At 41.4% G+C, this 18565-nt stretch overlaps 2 protein-coding genes and 2 long non-coding RNA genes across 4 annotated transcripts; all 4 read left to right on the forward strand.

Annotated features, from left to right (window-relative positions):
• Positions 1–2761: 2761 nt before the first annotated feature.
• LOC121635173 (putative nuclease HARBI1) lies at positions 2762–4034 on the forward strand (the record flags this gene model as incomplete). Its single annotated transcript, XM_041978259.1, has 4 exons — positions 2762–3182; positions 3261–3376; positions 3459–3570; positions 3652–4034. Coding segments are annotated over 4 exons (1032 nt in total), but the record flags the coding sequence as incomplete, so codon positions are not given.
• A 3228-nt stretch (positions 4035–7262) lies between these two features.
• Positions 7263–7611, forward strand: LOC121635641. The gene is made up of 3 exons (XR_006009500.1): positions 7263–7326; positions 7442–7471; positions 7567–7611. It is a non-coding gene; the product is annotated as an uncharacterized LOC121635641 (long non-coding RNA).
• Positions 7612–7865: 254 nt separating this feature from the next.
• On the forward strand, positions 7866–9004 carry LOC121635174 (ladderlectin-like). The gene is made up of 5 exons (XM_041978260.1): positions 7866–7890; positions 8059–8150; positions 8454–8579; positions 8678–8777; positions 8934–9004. The coding sequence occupies exons 1-5, from the start codon at positions 7866–7868 to the stop codon at positions 9002–9004; spliced, it is 414 nt and encodes a 137-aa protein (XP_041834194.1).
• Positions 9005–18130: 9126 nt separating this feature from the next.
• Positions 18131–18545, forward strand: LOC121635642. The gene is made up of 3 exons (XR_006009501.1): positions 18131–18189; positions 18305–18334; positions 18430–18545. It is a non-coding gene; the product is annotated as an uncharacterized LOC121635642 (long non-coding RNA).
• Positions 18546–18565: the final 20 nt, after the last annotated feature.

The raw sequence follows: 18565 nt of genomic DNA on the forward strand, positions 1-18565 counted from the left end.
GCAACAAACAGTTAAAAACATTAAGATGAAAAGGCCAGTTTGAACAGATGAGTTTTAAGTTGTGATTTAAAAGATGGGAGTGAGTCAATGTTACGGAGTTCAGGTGGGAGTGTGTTCCATAACTGGGGAGCAGAGCGACTGAAGGCTCTGCTCCCCATGGTAGTGAGACGGGCACGGGGCACAGAAAGGTGAATGGTGGAAGATGATCTGAGAGTGCGGGAGGGAGTAGCTATATGGAGTAGGTCAGACAGATATGGAGGGGCCAGATTATGGAGACATTTGAAGGTGAAAAGCAGGATCTTGTAGTTAACTCTGAATTTTATAGGGAGCCAGTGAAGTTGTTTAAGAACCGGTGTGATGTGTTGAAAAGAAGGTGTGCAAGTGATAATCCGGGCAGCAGAGTTCTGAAGAAGCTGTAATTTATGAAGTGATTTATCGGGGAGACCAAAAAGAAGTGAATTGCAATAATCGATTCTTGAGGTGACCAGACTGTGGACTAGGATAGCTGCAGCATGTGGAGTGAGAGATGAACGCAAGCGGTTGATATTTCGGAGGTGGAAGTAGGCAGACCGGGTGATACTATTAATGTGTGAATGAAATGAAAGGGTGCTATCGAAAATGACGCTGAGACTCTTTACCTGAGGGGAAGGGAGAATAGTGGAGCTGTCAATGTTAACAGAGAAACTGTGAGATTTGGTTAAAGTGGTGGGTGTGCCGACAAGGAGAACTTCTGTTTTGCTGCTATTGAGTTTAAGAAAATTGGAAGAGAACCATGTCTTGACTTCAAGAAGACAATCAGAGAGGGACGAAGGCGGAACAGAAGAGTTTGGTTTTGATGAGATGTAGAGCTGTGTATCGTCAGCATAAGAGTGAAAATTGATATTGTATTTACGGAAAATATGACCAAGCGGGAGGATATAAATGATAAACAGAAGAGGCCCCAGGACAGAACCTTGGGGCACACCGGCTGTTACAGGGAGTGATTGTGATGAATGATCCTTAATGTGAATGAACTGTGTGCGGTCGGACAGGTATGAAGTGAACCAGGTAAGAGGAGTATGAGAGACGCCAATGGATGCCAGTCTATTAAGGAGGGTGCTGTGAGAAATAGTATCAAATGCTGCAGTAAGATCGAGGAGAATAAGGATGGTGATGAGGCCAGAATCAGCTGCCAACAGAAGGTCATTTGTTATTTTCAGAAGAGCTGATTCTGTGCTGTGGAGTGGACGAAAGCCGGACTGGAAGTGTTCAAACAGATTATTGATAGAGAGGTGTTGATGAAGCTGGGAGGCAACAACCTTTTCAAGGAATATAAACACAACACAACATTTGGGGGACGTGTCATGTAGTGCATGGGGGGCAGGGCTGTATTAATTAATTTTGTTAATAAAACTTGTAAAAGTTTTCTGGTTTATTCATCATAAAGTGCAACATGACTGATCTGATGGTGTAGACGGTGAGGTCAGCGTGAACCTAACTGGACTATTGTTAGCTACTTTTCCACAGGTTAATCCCAGTATAAAGGCTGAGGTCACATTAATACCACCACACAGGAATGTTCTTTCAGGGTTCTACACCTATATTCTGGACTTTTGGAGAACCCTAAAGAACAAGAACGTACAATAAAATTAACATTGATGTTAAATAAGAGGAAAAACTTTCCCAGTGAACTATTCGGGAAACAAAAGAGGGTAAGTTGCTGCAACCAGCAAAGCAACATTCCTGAGATGTTCTGAGCTGCCGTCAGTGTGAAATGAGCATCGTTTTAAGGTCTGCTGATTATTACTGCTGACATTTACCTTCTGTTCTTTGCTTTGATACACTCACATATCTACTGTATTTTTACCTCTGAGACCAGAGGGGTATTGCACGAAACCAAGATAAGGGATTAAGCCGGGATATGTTGGTTATCCTGGCTGAATTTAGCCCTAAGTCGGTTGCATGAAAGCAGCTCAAACTAATCCCGGCCAAGTTACTGTGGTGATTTATCCGCTGCAGCTAGCCTGCTCCAGACCAGGCTAACTGCTCAGGCTAAGATTAATCCTAGCGAGTCACCTGCATGTCCAACGTCAATTCTGTGAGGAATTAATGTGTTTTACAGCATGTCCATGGTCTTCCTAAGTATGGCGCGTCATTTTAATCATCCAGTATTAAAATATTACATATACAGTCACTGTACATTTAATCGAAATCTGTTCGTAATCGCAACAGCCTTTTTATATGGATTCGAGTTGTAGTATTATTATTCTATGCTATTCTACAGTCATTTAGCAGACGCTTTTATCCAAAGCGACTTACATTTGAGAGTAAGAACAACACAAGCATGAATTCAAACAAGATGGGACGTCATAATTAAGTGTTAGTCAGACCGCTTTTGAGTCCAGTTAGACCCAGGTGCTGTCATGTAGTGCTAGTGCAGTGCATATAATTTTTTATTTTTTTTTTCAGTTTATTTATTTATTTATTTTTTTTAGTCATTTTATTTAAATACAGGATCACGATTTCATCACACAATATCAACTTGGTCATAAGTGCATGATTTCATCAGACCAAGTGTTATATTGCTATGCTAATGAAGACTGCTCGTCAAATTGCTGTCAGAGGTTTTATAAATATGTGTTTTATTGCAGTAATTGAGATTACAAAACACAGCGGATGAGGTTACAAAGGTGTATTCAAAGAAATCCGTGACGAGGGCAACGTAGAATATAAAGGTCCAACTCCCCTTCACCTGTTCCCTCTTCATAATGGCTTGCCCTTTTTGGATGAGGATGTGCTGGACGAAGAAGCCCGCATCCTCAGAAGAGCATTCAGACGTGAACGAGTCTTCAGGGACAGGTCAGATCCCCTGGCCTTTGGAGATGACTATGTCATTGAAAGATACAGATTTTCGGGTGATGGACTAAGATATTTATGTAGGCTGCTGAGTCCAAAAATACAGCACCAGACAGCGCGAAGCCATGCCCTCACTGTACCACAGATGATCTGTGTCACATTCAGATGGCTTGCGAGTGGGAGCTTCCTTTATTCTGTTGGGGATGCAGAGAACCTCAATAAAGGAACCATTTGCCGGACAATCAGATGCGTTTGTCTGGCGCTGAAATCATTCAGCAATATATTCATCACCTTCCCTGGCCACAGAAGACCCCTCTACATCAAGGAGGAGTTTTACAAGATTGCAGGTAACCTCAATTTTAATGTGCACCCATTAGTTTCTAAGTATATCTGTCACAGTTGGATACTCACTATTTTTGTTACAGCTTTCCCTAACATCATTGGGGCAGTGGATTGCACACACATAAGAATCAGACGCCCCTCAGGTGAACATGAGGGAGATTACATTAACAGGAAATCCTTCCACAGCATCAATGTTCAGGTAAGAGTGATTTGTGGTTATGACCTACATGAATCTGTTCTGTGCATTTAATGACCTTAATAGGCTACACTAAATATTTCAGATGATCTGTGATGCTGACTGCCTTGTGAGCAATTTAGAGGCAAAGTGGCCTGGCTCAGTGCATGACTCTAGAGTCTTTCGGGCTAGTCCAATTTATGAGAGACTTTCACAAGGTAGCCCACACATTTGTACTGTAAGCACCTTGGACATTGTGTGTGTAACTCTGTTTTCTAAATTATATTTTGTATTATCAGGTGAATTCTCTGGTGTGCTGCTGGGAGATAAAGGATACGCCTGTGAGTCATTCCTCTTGACTCCCCTTGCAGATCCCCAAACCCCACCACAGCAGGCCTACAACCATGCACACACCAAGACAAGGGCTCGAATCGAGATGACCTTTGGCCTTCTGAAATCTCGGTTTCAGTGCCTGCACCACCTGAGGATTTCCCCGGACAGAGCCTGTGATGTTATTGCTGCATGCGTAGTAATGCATAACATTGCAGGCCTAAGAAAGGAGAAACCCCGTCCCCCCGAGTTGATGGCTGTTGATGTTGACTGGGAAAATGCTCCCATCTTCCCGGACAACATTAATGGCAGACTTGTCAGGGAGCAATATATTGCAGGTTTCTTCACTTAATTTTTGGATTTAGCCCCTTTATTTAATAAAAGAGCTTTTCCTGTGTGAGCATTTTGTTTAGCACTGGTGGTTCTTTGAAATTCTTTTACATTCATGAAAAGAGGACGGACACCAATGTTCTAGTTCTTTTTTTTTTAATTAAGCAGTCATTTGTCTTGGTTGCTTGGATCCTACAACAGCAAAAGTAACAAGGATTAAAACACTGTATTGCAGATATGGTTACTGTGTGCATTGAAACACTCACTTCTCTTTCTAGTTTCTGGATTTCCAGGTCCAGTTTTCTGAGTGTCCGGCATTTAATCTCTAGATCCAGCTCTATTTCTTGGAGCTTTCTCTTTTTGAGTCGGATTTTAACATCTGCCAGCTCTATCTGTCTCTCCAGGTGCTTTGCATAAAGTGTTCTGACAGTTTGTGAAGTCTGTAAAAGAAATGTCAATTAGCACAGCAGGATTTGTGCATAACGTAGATGTACTTTAGCCAATACTCACAATGTTACCAGGCCACTTAGGAGACTGTGCAGCATCCGGGTCCTGTTACACATTTTCTATTAGCACCACATCACTGACTTCATATCCTTCATGGAATAAATAAGCAGGCCAATTCCATAAAATTGACATGCCTCAAGCCTTCTGGACTCCACTGACACAGTCTCCTCATCTGCAGACGTGCATTCTGCAGCTGCAGATGTGCCTTCCCCCTGCCGTATACATGCAGCGAGAGGACTTGGATTAAGATTTCACAGAACATACCAAGCCTGTGATTTCGAGACACTGTACTAACCAGATCATCTTCTGGTGGCTCCAAAAGCATAATTGTGTCCCAGACACTGCAAGGTTATCCAAAGTCAGACACTATATTATATTTGATTGTGTTCCATGTGCAGTAGAATTGCAGTACGTGATGAACCTTGTATGAAGCAGACAGTTTCTGTGGCTGGGACAGAGTCAGTTATTGTCCCTCCCTGGATCCCCTCCATCACTGGCCTCCCTTTATTTAAATGGAGTGCCAGTTCCTCTGCTGGAGTCACATCCTGGCTTGGTGGGCCGCCCCCTGTGCCAGTTCTATAGGCCTTTTTTTTAACTGCTACAATCATACAGACATTGAACATGTCAGCAGACACCACATCTATTCACCTCATTTTTTCACGGTTATCTTCTTTGGAGTCACTTACCAGCCTGCAAAATGTTCTTATATTTAATGTTTTCTTGCTGCCAGGTCCTTTTATGGCCAGACAGGTTTGTCCTTTATGAAGGACAGAAAGATAAAATAGATAAAAACGTTACATAAGGAAAATAGATTAAATGACACATTGTGGATAATTGTTTGCACCTAATCATACTCTACATTTCCTGAGTAACATGCACCTGCTTGTCACTCTTAAAGTATACAACAGTTAGTGGATTTGAAAAGTAACTCCTTTAATTGTAGCCTAATTATGACAGTTCCAGTGGAGCACTGTTTATTAATTGTACAGTTTTTGACCACTTACGCATTGAGCCGGTCGGCTATTGTCTGCCAGGCTCTCTCGCGTTCTTTACTTATGGCATTGGTATTGCCTTTTTTCCTTATAATATCCTTAACTTCGTCAGAGAACTCCGTCAGGAGCTGTTGTTCAGCGGCCGTGACGTAGGACGCGCGACTTTTATCCATTTCCCCATCGGTGATTCTGTGAGCGATCGCGAGGTCTGCTTCAGTATGCCGTGCACACGCACTTATCCCAACTATCTTCGCTTAACCTAGCCACACCTTCTCATCCTGGCTCAGTAAACGTGCAACCAATTAAGCCAGGATAGGCCGCTCAAGCTAGGTCAAGCTGGGCTTGCTTAATTATCCTGGATTGCTTTATTCTGGTTTCGTGCAATACCCCTCTGGTCCTCATTTTGGATCTGTTGTTGTTATGAATTGAAAGCTAATGTGTTCAGTCATTTAAAAGTGAAAGCACTGTTGAGCAGCTGAAAGCCAGCTGGGGTCAGACCAGGTCCTTTTGATCTTAATTACTTGTAATAAAAATTATCAGTTGTACATGTGATCCGTCCACACCTGAAGGATCTTACTGGAAAAGTAGTCTGGTTTCTGCAGATGATGAGGTGAATAATCCCATTGTTGCTCCAGGCAATGCAGGAAAATCATAATTCAGTTTATATACTGTTTTTTAACAACCATTTATGATTTACACATGAAGACATGACTCTGATCCCTGGATGACAACAAAATGGTGGGAACCACGATTATAGTTGTAATGTGTTTTAAGGGTTATGGATGTTGAGAGTATGTTGTCAGCACATGTGTTCTGTATATCTGGAATGCATTTATTGACAGCCTGCCCAACCCAATGAGGAAAAACATAGATTTTTACATTTTTCTGATAAAAACAAAAGGGTGCATAAACTAAAATAGGCTTTTTTCTTTCATTATTTCCCTGCAGAGCAGACCGTCCAAATATTGGTTCTTAGGGTCAAAGTTAAAAGAAAAAAACACAAATGAAAACTATGGCAGATCATGTCAGGTTCAACCCATTTTTAGACATTTTTGGCTCCACGACTACAAAGAGCGAACAGCGATGAACAAGACGCCACAGCATGAGTCTGACTTTCTATGTAAAGATGAGACAATGCAGGACCAACTCATTCACAGGGAGGGATGTATCTACAACCTTACTGGGAAACAAGTTAATTAAATACACATGAAGACATGACTCTGATCCCTGGATGACAATAAACTGGTTGATAATAAAATGTGAATTACTTCAGGAAAACGTGGACTTATCTGTTGTCTTACTGGAATTTATCTTTTACCGTCAAAGTTAATCAATAAAAACATTAACAAACAGAACGACTTCATCAGAAAGCAGGTCAGGACACAGAATGATGCATATGCTGCAAACACAAGCAGGAAGGAGCAGTTTATGGAAATCATCTCCATCCAGTCAGAAAACAGATCAGAGTTCAGGTCCATGTCCTTCTATCAGAACTGGGTCCTGGGCAAACATCATCAGTTTCTGTACTTTACACCCCCCGCCTACATGAACGTGACTTCTGCAGCCTATATATACACTAAGACAGTCTCCTGTCTTCACTGCATCACTCAGCTGACACCTGAACTCATTCACCTTTACCTGACAGGTGAGACACCTGCTGCAGCACTTTTCATTCTCTGATCTCAGACTTCTTCTCTCTCCTGGATGTTAATCGTGAGGTTGGTTTGTCTTTCTCCTCCACACAGAATAACCAGTCCTTCATCAGGATGAAGACTCTGCTGGTCCTCTCCGTTCTACTGTGTGCTGCATTAGCAGGTCAGTTTCTACTCACACACACATGAAGCATCCATGTGTTCATCAGTTCATCATCCAGCCTCCAAGAACAGACAGAAGAACTGATTCTCTCTTCCTGCTGTGTTTCCCTCTGCAGCTCCAGCTGGAGACGAGCAGAAACCTTTAGGTCAGTTTTATTGATGCTGGTGTGGACAGAAAACATCAGTCAGACTGTAAGACCTGCATCTGTCTCACACCAATGTCCATGTGATCTGTCCACAGAAACAGTAGTGGAGCTCCCTCAGGAAGACGCTGCTCTTGAAGCTGGTAGGTGTCGTCTTTAGATTCCTGTTTTTACATGGAAACTGCTCATACTGCAGAGACTGGAAAGGCTTCATTCTGTAGGGTTGGTGCAGCTTGAAATGTCTGATCTAGTGGGTGTAGAACATCTCCGCTTATCCAGCATCAATATGTTAAGGACTATTTTTCTCTGCTTGTGCAGCCCAGCCTGAACCTGAACCTGAGGAGGAAGCAGTTCCTGAACGTACGTCACTTTTAGTCCAAACTCTTTTTGTTCTATCATGAGTGAAGTTGTCACGTCTAAAAGTAAAAACATCATTCAAACACATCTCTCTGTGCTCGCTGGCATTAATGTGTGTATCTGTCTCAGGCTGCACAGCAACGTTCTCTACTGGAGGTTTAGAAGAAGATGAGAGTGTATGAGTAGATGAAAGTCCTCGGCTGAAGTCTGTCTCCTCTCCTCTGTCCCTGCAGTTCAGTTTAACTTCTGTCCGAACTTCTGGCAACCACATGAATCTCTCTGCTTCAAGTTGATCAGCATTACCAAGTCCTGGCACGAAGCGGAGGTGATGCAGCTGCTCATGTTGGAGCTTTTCTTTGTATCAGGAAGCTCAGAACGTCCCATCCACACATGATGGATGAAACATCTTCTGATTCCTGACCTGTTTTTTTCTTCCTGTCTCATGAGTTTGCTAATCTCCATAGAAACCACAAACCATCATCCACATGTTTCCATTTCATTTCCCACTTTCTTTAACTGATGTCGACTCTGTAGATCAGTCAGTGTTCAGGTTGCTTGTTGTGTGTGTAGCTGATGTGGTGCATGAAAACAGCTTAAAACGTCTCTCTGTCCCTTATCTGTGCAACAGGAGTACTGCAATAATCTGGGGGGCCACCTGGCCTCAGTCACAAACAGCATGCAGTACAACTTCCTCCAGGGAATGGCTCTGAACTACCACCAGAGCGTAGCGTGGCTTGGAGGCTTCTACCTGCAGGTCAGCATTAGGATGATCCCTCATCAGTCAGTCCAGATACGAGAAGACATGTAGAGACTCAGAAACATTTCCTCATGTGGATGCTCTTTGTCTCTCAGGACCGCTGGATGTGGATCGATCGCAAGAGTTTCCATTACTCCAACTGGTACTCTCAGTCCACCCCAAGCAGCTACCCCTGCATGTATTTACGCTCTAATAGTAAGTCCCATCTGTATCTGAACAGCTCATAATACTGAGCCTCCTTCTCTCACAGAGAAGATAAACTGATTTAACACAATGATCTGTCATGTTGGTTGAATTGATTATTTATATTTGTCTTAAACATGTCTTCTCTTTCTCTGTTTCACGTTTCAGCCGGCTGGAGTAACACTAACTGTAACGGTAAATACGCCTTCATTTGCGTGAAGAACCCGTTCGGCTGTTAGCATGGAGGCTAAATACCTGCAGCCTTGGGACGGACCAGCTGACTTTTCTGTTTCTGTTTAAATGTTTTTAGTGTTGACATGTTTAAGAGAATAAAATGTTTTAATATTATTCACAGACTCAGTCGTGATGATTCTCTTCTCTTTTGAGCAAATCTATGCTGCAGTTTACATTTGAGAACACTTTGGTAACAATGGCTGACAGACTGGGAGCCAAGGATGGATTTTTCTTATGATTGTTTAAATAGTGGAAAGTTGTGAAAAAAATTAGAGCCACAAAGTATAAAAAGCTTATTTGTCCTGCTTGTGCCTGCTGGCCTTAGCGTTTTATGTCTATATTGCTATATGTCTTAAATCTGATCAGTCTAAATCTGAGAAACTGGGTTGGAAAATACATTAAACGATTCAGCATCATCACTTAAAATGAATAAACAAATAACATCAATAACATATTTATTTATCAAGCACGTTGTCGGCTGTAGCGGATAGCTCAGCTACACTCGAGGCCTCGACTAGCAGCAATTCGCTAACACAAATGTTCTTCGACTTGTTCAACTCCCTCCTAGATTCTCTCTGTGCAAAGATTGGGCAGTCATGCATGCTAATTATAACCTGGACATTGACTTGGTGAGGAGCAAGCTATTAACAGCGATCACTAGTCTGAAGGCCTCAATAACTTCACATGATACCTGACTGAAGGAGCTGGAGAAAGCCACTTAATATACCGGTGGTATCGCACTACTGAGCTCCACATCACCATCTCCCAACCTCAAGGTGATGTGAAGGAGCTGCAGGCAAAATGTGAGGATTTGGTAGTCCGTTCCTGGAGAAACAATATGCGGCTTATGGGTGGTGTAGAAGGGCTGGAGAAAGGTCAGCCTACACTGTTTCTGTCTCAACTTTTGAAAGACGTTCTAAACCTGAACAAAGCCCTACTGTTGGAAAGAGCTCACAGACCACTACGTCCAAAACCAAAACCCAGAGATTCCCCAAATGCGTTTATCATGCGTGTGCACTACATACATATGAGGGATGAAATATTGCGTAAGTCATCTCAGGGTCCCCTGATGCACAAAGGAAGACACTGCATATTTATCCCAAATACACCACCACAGTGATGAAGAAGATCAGTGTTTGGAGAAATAAATAAGAAGCTGAAATCGATAGAGGGAGCTAAGTACGGGCTACGATTTCTGGCTACACTCTCTGTTACTCTCCCGGGGAATAAGGAAGATACTTTTTAGGATCCCACCCTAGCACTGGACTATATGGTGAGACACACAATGTCAACTCAAAGAAGTGACACAACCTGCATGCTCCTCTCCTAGACATCAAGTACAGCCACTAATGAAAATAAGCCAGGCATCACAGACGTTTTGCAGTGGCCACCTCCTTTTGGACATTGTTCTATGAAGGACTGTCACGCTATAAGTAAGGGATAATGCCTGACGAGTTGTCCATTATCATAAATTGACGACGCGAAGGCGTGAACCGGAGGGCATTATCCCGCTTATACTATGGTCACTTATGAAAGAAAAGATTATATTAAATAAATTATTAATGCGTTAATGGTGTTTTTAACGTTAAATTGTACGTTTTTTACAAGAAGTGGCTGAGTGGACTATTTCATTGTGACACGTTGCCAAGGTAACCGGCTCTGACACAGAACCTGCAGTTCGGTCGGCCGTAGTTATGTTACACGTGACACAAACATTTCAGAGGGCGGGCGCAGCTCTTACAGCTTGTGTGTGTCCAGAGGATGATGCCACATTTTGTTTCAAACAGTCAAAATCCACAGATAGTTTCCTACATTGTTTTTATTGCAAGAAATATTATCCACCATTCACTCTGATCATTAAATGTGTATCAAGTAAGTCTATCCTAAATTGTTTTTATAATGTTATCTACCTTTTACTCTATATCAAGTGTGTAAGTAAGGTAATCAAGACAGAAAGACAGGCGACGACCTGTTTAAAATTAAATGCAACATTGCCGTTGATTGTGACATCTTATAAAGATACTGGCATGTCCATAGTGGCGTTTGAAGGACATAAATTTAACGTTTGTGGACCCTGACCACTGCTGGTTGGGACATTGCGGGATGACAAAATGTTGCTCCATTCTCGTCTTTACAGGACTGACGGAGCCTAATAACCCTGCACCTGCTTTCACAGCAATGCACGTCATAGACATGATCTGGCACGTCTGCAGCCTTGTGTCTGAGTTTGTATTGCCACGGTTACCAACTACTTGCTTCCTGCTTTGCTGCCGTGCGGACGCTTCCTGCTTTGCTCTCCTTTCTGCTTGCATTTTTCTTCTTTTTTTCATTCTTTTTTCTTATCTTTACCGGCAAGAAATATAGAAACAAGGACTCCCGGTCACTTGTTGGACCGAACGAATATATTTTTTGATAAATTTAGTTGATTGTTATCGGAGAACTAGTGGAATGATGTCTCCTAACCCTGCAGTATCAGTGAGCTGCACTGAGTGTGAGCAACTTTCTTTGAGGATAACACAACTGGAGAAGAGGATTGAAACACTGCAAGACATTCGTGTGAATGAAGAATTTATTGACTCTGTAGTAGCTTCTGTACAAGCTACTGAGTTGTCAAATGGACTGAGTCAAATCTTCATACGCGAAGGCATGTCAAATGTGGAGCCTCCTGCTACAGACCTGGCTGATACACTTCCCTGGATGTGTTCAAATGACATTGGAATAGCTGGGGAAAATCCCAACCTGGACCATCAGACTGATCTCTACTATTGAAATCATCGCAGAGGTAAATCCAGCAGGAAATTTAAAGCTCCAGCACTCACTCCACCACCTGAAGTCTCACTGCACAATAAATATGATGTGTTGAGTCATATTAAAATGAATGACGATGAATGTAATGCAAGGATCGTTAAAATCTCAAGAAATAGCCCTAAAACTCAGCCCAGGGCTAACCAGACCAGGAGGAGAGGCCAAAATTCCACAAACAGGAGGACTAGAGAAGCTATCAGCGCCTCCACACAAAAACAAATAGACACAATTCTGATTGGAGACTCTATAACAGCATGTGAGGATGGCGAAGACGGAAAATTTAACACTTTTTGATACATCAGTCAGGGAACTGACAGAGATGTTGCCGACCATTCTGTCTTCACATCCAGATGGTATGAAGATTATTGTCCACACGGGGTCTTCTGATATTCTGAGGAGGAAAATTGGCTCTGAGATCCTGAAAAAAGACTTTTCTCTGCTGTTGGAGAGACTGTGTCAGTTTGGAGCACCATGTTTACATTTCAGGACCCATTCCTACAGCGGGTAAAGGAATTGAACTTTTCAGTAGACTTCTTGGCCTGAACACATGGTTATCAAACGCATGTATCACCCATGGGATAAAGTTCATTGATAACTTCAATATCTTTTGGAACTGTAAGGAGCGATTCAGACCTGATGGTGTGCATCCAAATCTAACTGGATGCAGATTACTTGGTGCACACTTGCGTCATGCTGTTGGGACGGCAAACCCAAACATGAGTGTACAGATAAGAGCGAAGGACACAGCAGAGAAGCGATCAACTGCCAGCTCTCCCCCCTCACCAGACCCTCTTCTCCACATCACCCAAGGTCTTCAAAGGATGTCTCTATCCAGGCCTGAACCCCAGCGACCACCATCTACCAAGAAATACAGGGCTTCCCCTCCTCATCCTCCTATTAGATCATCTGTCCTGACCGAGCAGGGCACGGGAGGAGGTTCCCAAAGCAGCAGGATTCACAACAAAGATAACATGCCATGATGCGTTCAGGGTCCTTGCTGTAGTTTTGCTACTACTGACAGCTGTTCTGAGATCAAGCCTGGACCCAGCAGGATTCCTGTGTTAGTTAGTAAAATAAGGAATCGAACACGGTCAGCTTGTGGGGTGAATCGATCTAATCTGTTAACTGTACCTTGTATAACTCAGAATACAACAGAGACCAGTGTAAACTTCATAAAGCTAGCTGTACTAAATGTTAGATCTCTGTCCAACAAGTCACTCATCATTCTCACAGTTTAGATTTTCGTTTTCTGACAGAAACATGGTTAACAGGAGACACAAGTGCTACAGTTCTTAATGAAACAGCACCCCCTCATTTTAGTTTTATGAATAAATGTCGAAACGGGAGGAAAGGGGGAGGAGAAGCTGCCTTATTTAAAGATTCATTCCAGTGTAAAGAAATGTCATTGGGTGATTTTACTTCTTTTGAATATCTTAGTTTTATTTTAAGTAGCATTCCTAAAATTCTATTTCTAATCATCTACAGACGTCCAGGACAATGTGTAAATTTTATTGATGAATTTTCTGAATTATTGTCGGTTATCTCTACTGATTTTAACCATTTCATCTTAACTGGGGATTTTAACATTCACATAGATAACATGATGGATGGTAATGTCAAGGAATTTTCTTCCATATTGGATGTTTGGTTTGTGGCAACATGTAAAACAACCAACCCACATTCGAGGTCACATTTTGGACCTGGTTATTTCAAAGGGTGTTGATATTTCTTCTGTTGTGGTCACTGACTTGGCCTTGTCTGACCATTTTTGTATTTTGTTTGATTCACTGATCACTCAGAATGTCCAACCAACATGCTCCTTGGTTAGAAAGAGGTACATTAATGAAAGAACAAGTGCTAAGTTTGTGGAGGCCATAGCTATGTTACCAACAACCAGTGCAGAGTCAGTTGATGGACTCCTGGATCATTTCAATCTGAAAATCTTGAATGTAATGGATGCTGTTGCACCGATAAGAATCAAGAGCAACTTGAACAAACAGAAAACACCATGGAGAAACACCACTGTGGTTACCAGCCTAAAAAGAGAATGCAGAAAAACTGAGCGGAAATGGTGGAAAAATAAACTTCAAATTTACTACGAGCTCTACAAACAAAGCCTGCGTAACTTTAACAATGAGCTGTGCAAGGCCAGAGAGCTGCATTTATCTGGAATGATTAACAGGAATGTCAACAATTCTCGCACTCTGTTTGCTATGATTGAAAAACTTACTAATCCTCCTATACAGATAAGTCCAGAGCTCCTTTCCACTTAGCCAAAAAATTAAAACCATCAGACAAAATAATAATTTCACACAGTCAAACAAGAAAAGTAGTCTGTGTCTAAAACCCGGAAATAATTCTGATGTCATGTCGCAATTTAAAATGGTGAATTTAGAAGTCCTACAAGTTTGGCATTTGAAATCAACAACATGCACTCTGGACATGATACCATCCGACTTTTTAAAAACAGTTTTTACCTCAGTAGAAAGTGATCTCCTACTGATTGTTAACAGCTCACTGGCATCAGGCATCTTTCCCAAGTCACTAAAGATAGCTGCTATTAAGCCTCCTAAAGAAAAGGACTCTAGATGCCTCTACAATGAACAACTATAGACCTGTCTCTAACCTCTCTTTTATTTCCAAGATTATTGAAAAATTTGTATTTCACCAGCTTAATGGGACTTTTTAAATGAAAGTGGAAATCTTGATAAATTTCAGTCCGGCTTCCGACCTCATCACAGCACCGAAACAGCTCTGGTCAAAGTGCTAAATGACATTAGGTTGAATACTGATTCTGGTCAAGTACCAGTCCTGGTTCTGTTGGATGTCAGTGCTGCGTTTGATACTGTAGATCACAGAATCCTTTTGCCCAGGCTGGAAAACTGGGTTGGACTTTCTGGAGCCGTCCTTACCTAGTTCAGGTCCTGTTTAGAAGGCCGGAGTTATTTAGTTCCAATCAGCAGCTGTGAATTTGAGCGAGTGGCCATGACTTGTGGAGTCCCCCAGGTGTCAGTCCTTGGACCTCTTCTGTTCAACTTGTATATGCTCCCTTTGGGTCAAATATTACAGAACTATAGCATAAATTATCAAAGTTATGCAGATGATACACAACTTGTGTATCATCAGCAAATATACACCTGGATGAGGGAGAATTTTCTACAATTAAATGAAGAAAAAACTCAGATTATTCTGTTTGGTAGCAAAGAGAAGAGGATCAGCATTGGTAAACACCTGAAAACTCGGGCTTTTTTTGGAGTGTTGATAGACTCAGACCTGACTTTCAGCCGCCACATCAAAACTTCACTATGAAGCTTTTTACCAGCTCAGAAACATCAACAGAATTAAAAGTTTATTCTCCCAGAAAAACCGAGAAACTCGTCCATGCATTCATCTCCAGTAGGCTGGATTACAGTAATGATCTTTTAACAGGACTTCCTAAAAAGAGCATTAAACATCTGCAGCTCATCCAAAGCGCTGCTGCTTGAGTTTTAACCAGGACTAAGAGATCTGAACACATCACACCAGTTTTTAAATATTTACACTGGCCTCCAGTCAGTCACAGAATAGATTTTAAAACTCTGATTGTTTACAAATCCCAGAACGGTTTAGGCCCAGAATACATCTGTGATATGTTCAGAGAATATAAACCGACCAGAGCTCTTAGATCCAAAGACTCTGGTCAACTAGTCCAAACCAGAGTCCAGACTAAACATGGAGAAGCAGCAGTTAGCTGTTATGCTGCAAACAAGTGGGACAAACTGCCAGTGGAAATTAAACTGTGGACACTTTTAAATCCAGGTTAAAAACATTTATTTTCTCATGCACCTATGCATGAAATCTGCACGGTAACTTCTCAGTTTTAAATACACTTTCATTTTTACAAAACCAGACAAGCAATGAATTTTATCTTCCATCTAGTAAAAAAATCTCAAATTCAATTTTCGTTTAGATACCGTGAAGCTAAATTATGGAATGTATACAGAAATTATATGACATTGTCATCAATACCAAATAACAAAAAAAATCTTAAAATGATTTTGCTTGCAAATGACAATTACATTGCAATTTTAAATTATAGTAGTAGTAAATTATAAAAAGTAAACCTGATGAAGAATGGATTGGTTTGGGACTGAGAATACCTGATAGAATGAGTTTGTTTATCACAAAATTATAGGGCAGATTTAGGTTGTAATTTTGTGACCAAATTATTTATCATACTTGTGTTTTTTGAGTAAATGTGATTTTTGTTTCAAATTTAGATTGTTTGTCTCTCAAAGTGAGCTGCAAAAGAAAATTTTCTTGGAGCGTGGCTTTTAGCATAAGCCTGACACACCGTCACATGTTTGGATGTGTTTGAATGTATACCTGTATTTTTATTATGTGAAAATAAATAAAATCAAATCAAACATCAAAACATATAAACACAACACAACATTTGGGGGGCGTGTCATGTAGTGCATGGGGGGCAGGGCTGTATTAATTAATTTTGTTAATAAAACTTGTAGAAGTTTTCTGGTTTATTCATCATAAAGTGCAACATGACTGATCTGATGGTGTAGACGGTGAGGTCAGCGTGAACCTAACTGGACTATTGTTAGCTACTTTTCCACAGGTTAATCCCAGTATAAAGGCTGAGGTCACATTAATACCACCACACAGGAATGTTCTTTCAGGGTTCTACACCTATATTCTGGACTTTTGGAGAACACTAAAGAACAAGAACGTACAATAAAATTAACATTGATGTTAAATAAGAGGAAAAACTTTCCCAGTGAACTATTCGGGAAACAAAAGAGGGTAAGTTGCTGCAACCAGCAAAGCAACATTCCTGAGATGTTCTGAGCTGCCGTCAGTGTGAAATGAGCATCATTTTAAGGTCTGCTGATTATTACTGCTGACATTTACCTTCTGTTTTTTGCTTTGATACACTCACATATCTACTGTATTTTTACCTCTGAGACCAGGTCCTCATTTTGGATCTGTTGTTGTTATGAATTGAAAGCTAATGTGTTCAGTCATTTAAAAGTGAAAGCACTGTTGAGCAGCTGAAAGCCAGCTGGGGTCAGACCAGGTCCTTTTGATCTTAATTACTTGTAATAAAAATTATCAGTTGTACATGTGATCCGTCCACACCTGAAGGATCTTACTGGAAAAGTAGTCTGGTTTCTGCAGATGATGAGGTGAATAATCCCATTGTTGCTCCAGGCAATGCAGGAAAATCATAATTCAGTTTATATACTGTTTTTTAACAACCATTTATGATTTACACATGAAGACATGACTCTGATCCCTGGATGACAACAAAATGGTGGGAACCACGATTATAGTTGTAATGTGTTTTAAGGGTTATGGATGTTGAGAGTATGTTGTCAGCACATGTGCTCTGTATATCTGGAATGCATTTATTGACATCCTGCCCAACCCAATGAGGAAAAACATAGATTTTTACATTTTTCTGATAAAAACAAAAGGGTGCATAAACTAAAATAGGCTTTTTTCTTTCATTATTTCCCTGCAGAGCAGACCCTCCAAATATTGGTTCTTAGGGTCAAAGTTAAAAGAAAAAAACACAAATGAAAACTATGGCAGATCATGTCAGGTTCAACCCATTTTTAGACATTTTTGGCTCCACGACTACAAAGAGCGAACAGCGATGAACAAGACGCCACAGCATGAGTCTGACTTTCTATGTAAAGACGAGACAATGCAGGACCAACTCATTCACAGGGAGGGATGTATCTACAACCTTACTGGGAAACAAGTTAATTAAATACACATGAAGACATGACTCTGATCCCTGGATGACAATAAACTGGTTGATAATAAAATGTGAATTACTTCAGGAAAACGTGGACTTATCTGTTGTCTTACTGGAATTTATGTTTTACCATCAAAGTTAATCAATAAAAACATTAACAAACAGAACAACTTCATCAGAAAGCAGGTCAGGACACAGAATGATGCATACGCTGCAAACACAAGCAGGAAGGAGCAGTTTATGGAAATCATCTCCATCCAGTCAGAAAACAGATCAGAGTTCAGGTCCATGTCCTTCTATCAGAACTGGGTCCTGGGCAAACATCATCAGTTTCTGTACTTTACACCCCCCGCCTACATGAACGTGACTTCTGCAGCCTATATATACACTAAGACAGTCTCCTGTCTTCACTGCATCACTCAGCTGACACCTGAACTCATTCACCTTTACCTGACAGGTGAGACACCTGCTGCAGCACTTTTCATTCTCTGATCTCAGACTTCTTCTCTCTCCTGGATGTTAATCGTGAGGTTGGTTTGTCTTTCTCCTCCACACAGAACAACCGGTCCTTCATCAGGATGAAGACTCTGCTGGTCCTCTCCGTTCTACTGTGTGCTGCATTAGCAGGTCAGTTTCTACTCACACACACATGAAGCATCCATGTGTTCATCAGTTCATATTCCAGCCTCCAAGAACAGACAGAAGAACTGATTCTCTCTTCCTGCTGTGTTTATCTCTGCAGCTCCAGCTGGAGACGAGCAGAAACCTTTAGGTCAGTTTTATTGATGCTGGTGTGGACAGAAAACATCAGTCAGACTGTAAGACCTGCATCTGTCTCACACCAATGTCCATGTGATCTGTCCACAGAAACAGTAGTGGAGCTCCCTCAGGAAGACGCTGCTCTTGAAGCTGGTAGGTGTCGTCTTTAGATTCCTGTTTTTACATGGAAACTGCTCATACTTCAGAGACTGGAAAGGCTTCATTCTGTAGGGTTGGTGCAGCT

This window comes from Melanotaenia boesemani, chromosome 24 (assembly GCF_017639745.1).
Source record: "Melanotaenia boesemani isolate fMelBoe1 chromosome 24, fMelBoe1.pri, whole genome shotgun sequence".
In the NCBI taxonomy this organism is placed as follows: Eukaryota; Metazoa; Chordata; class Actinopteri; order Atheriniformes; family Melanotaeniidae; genus Melanotaenia; species Melanotaenia boesemani.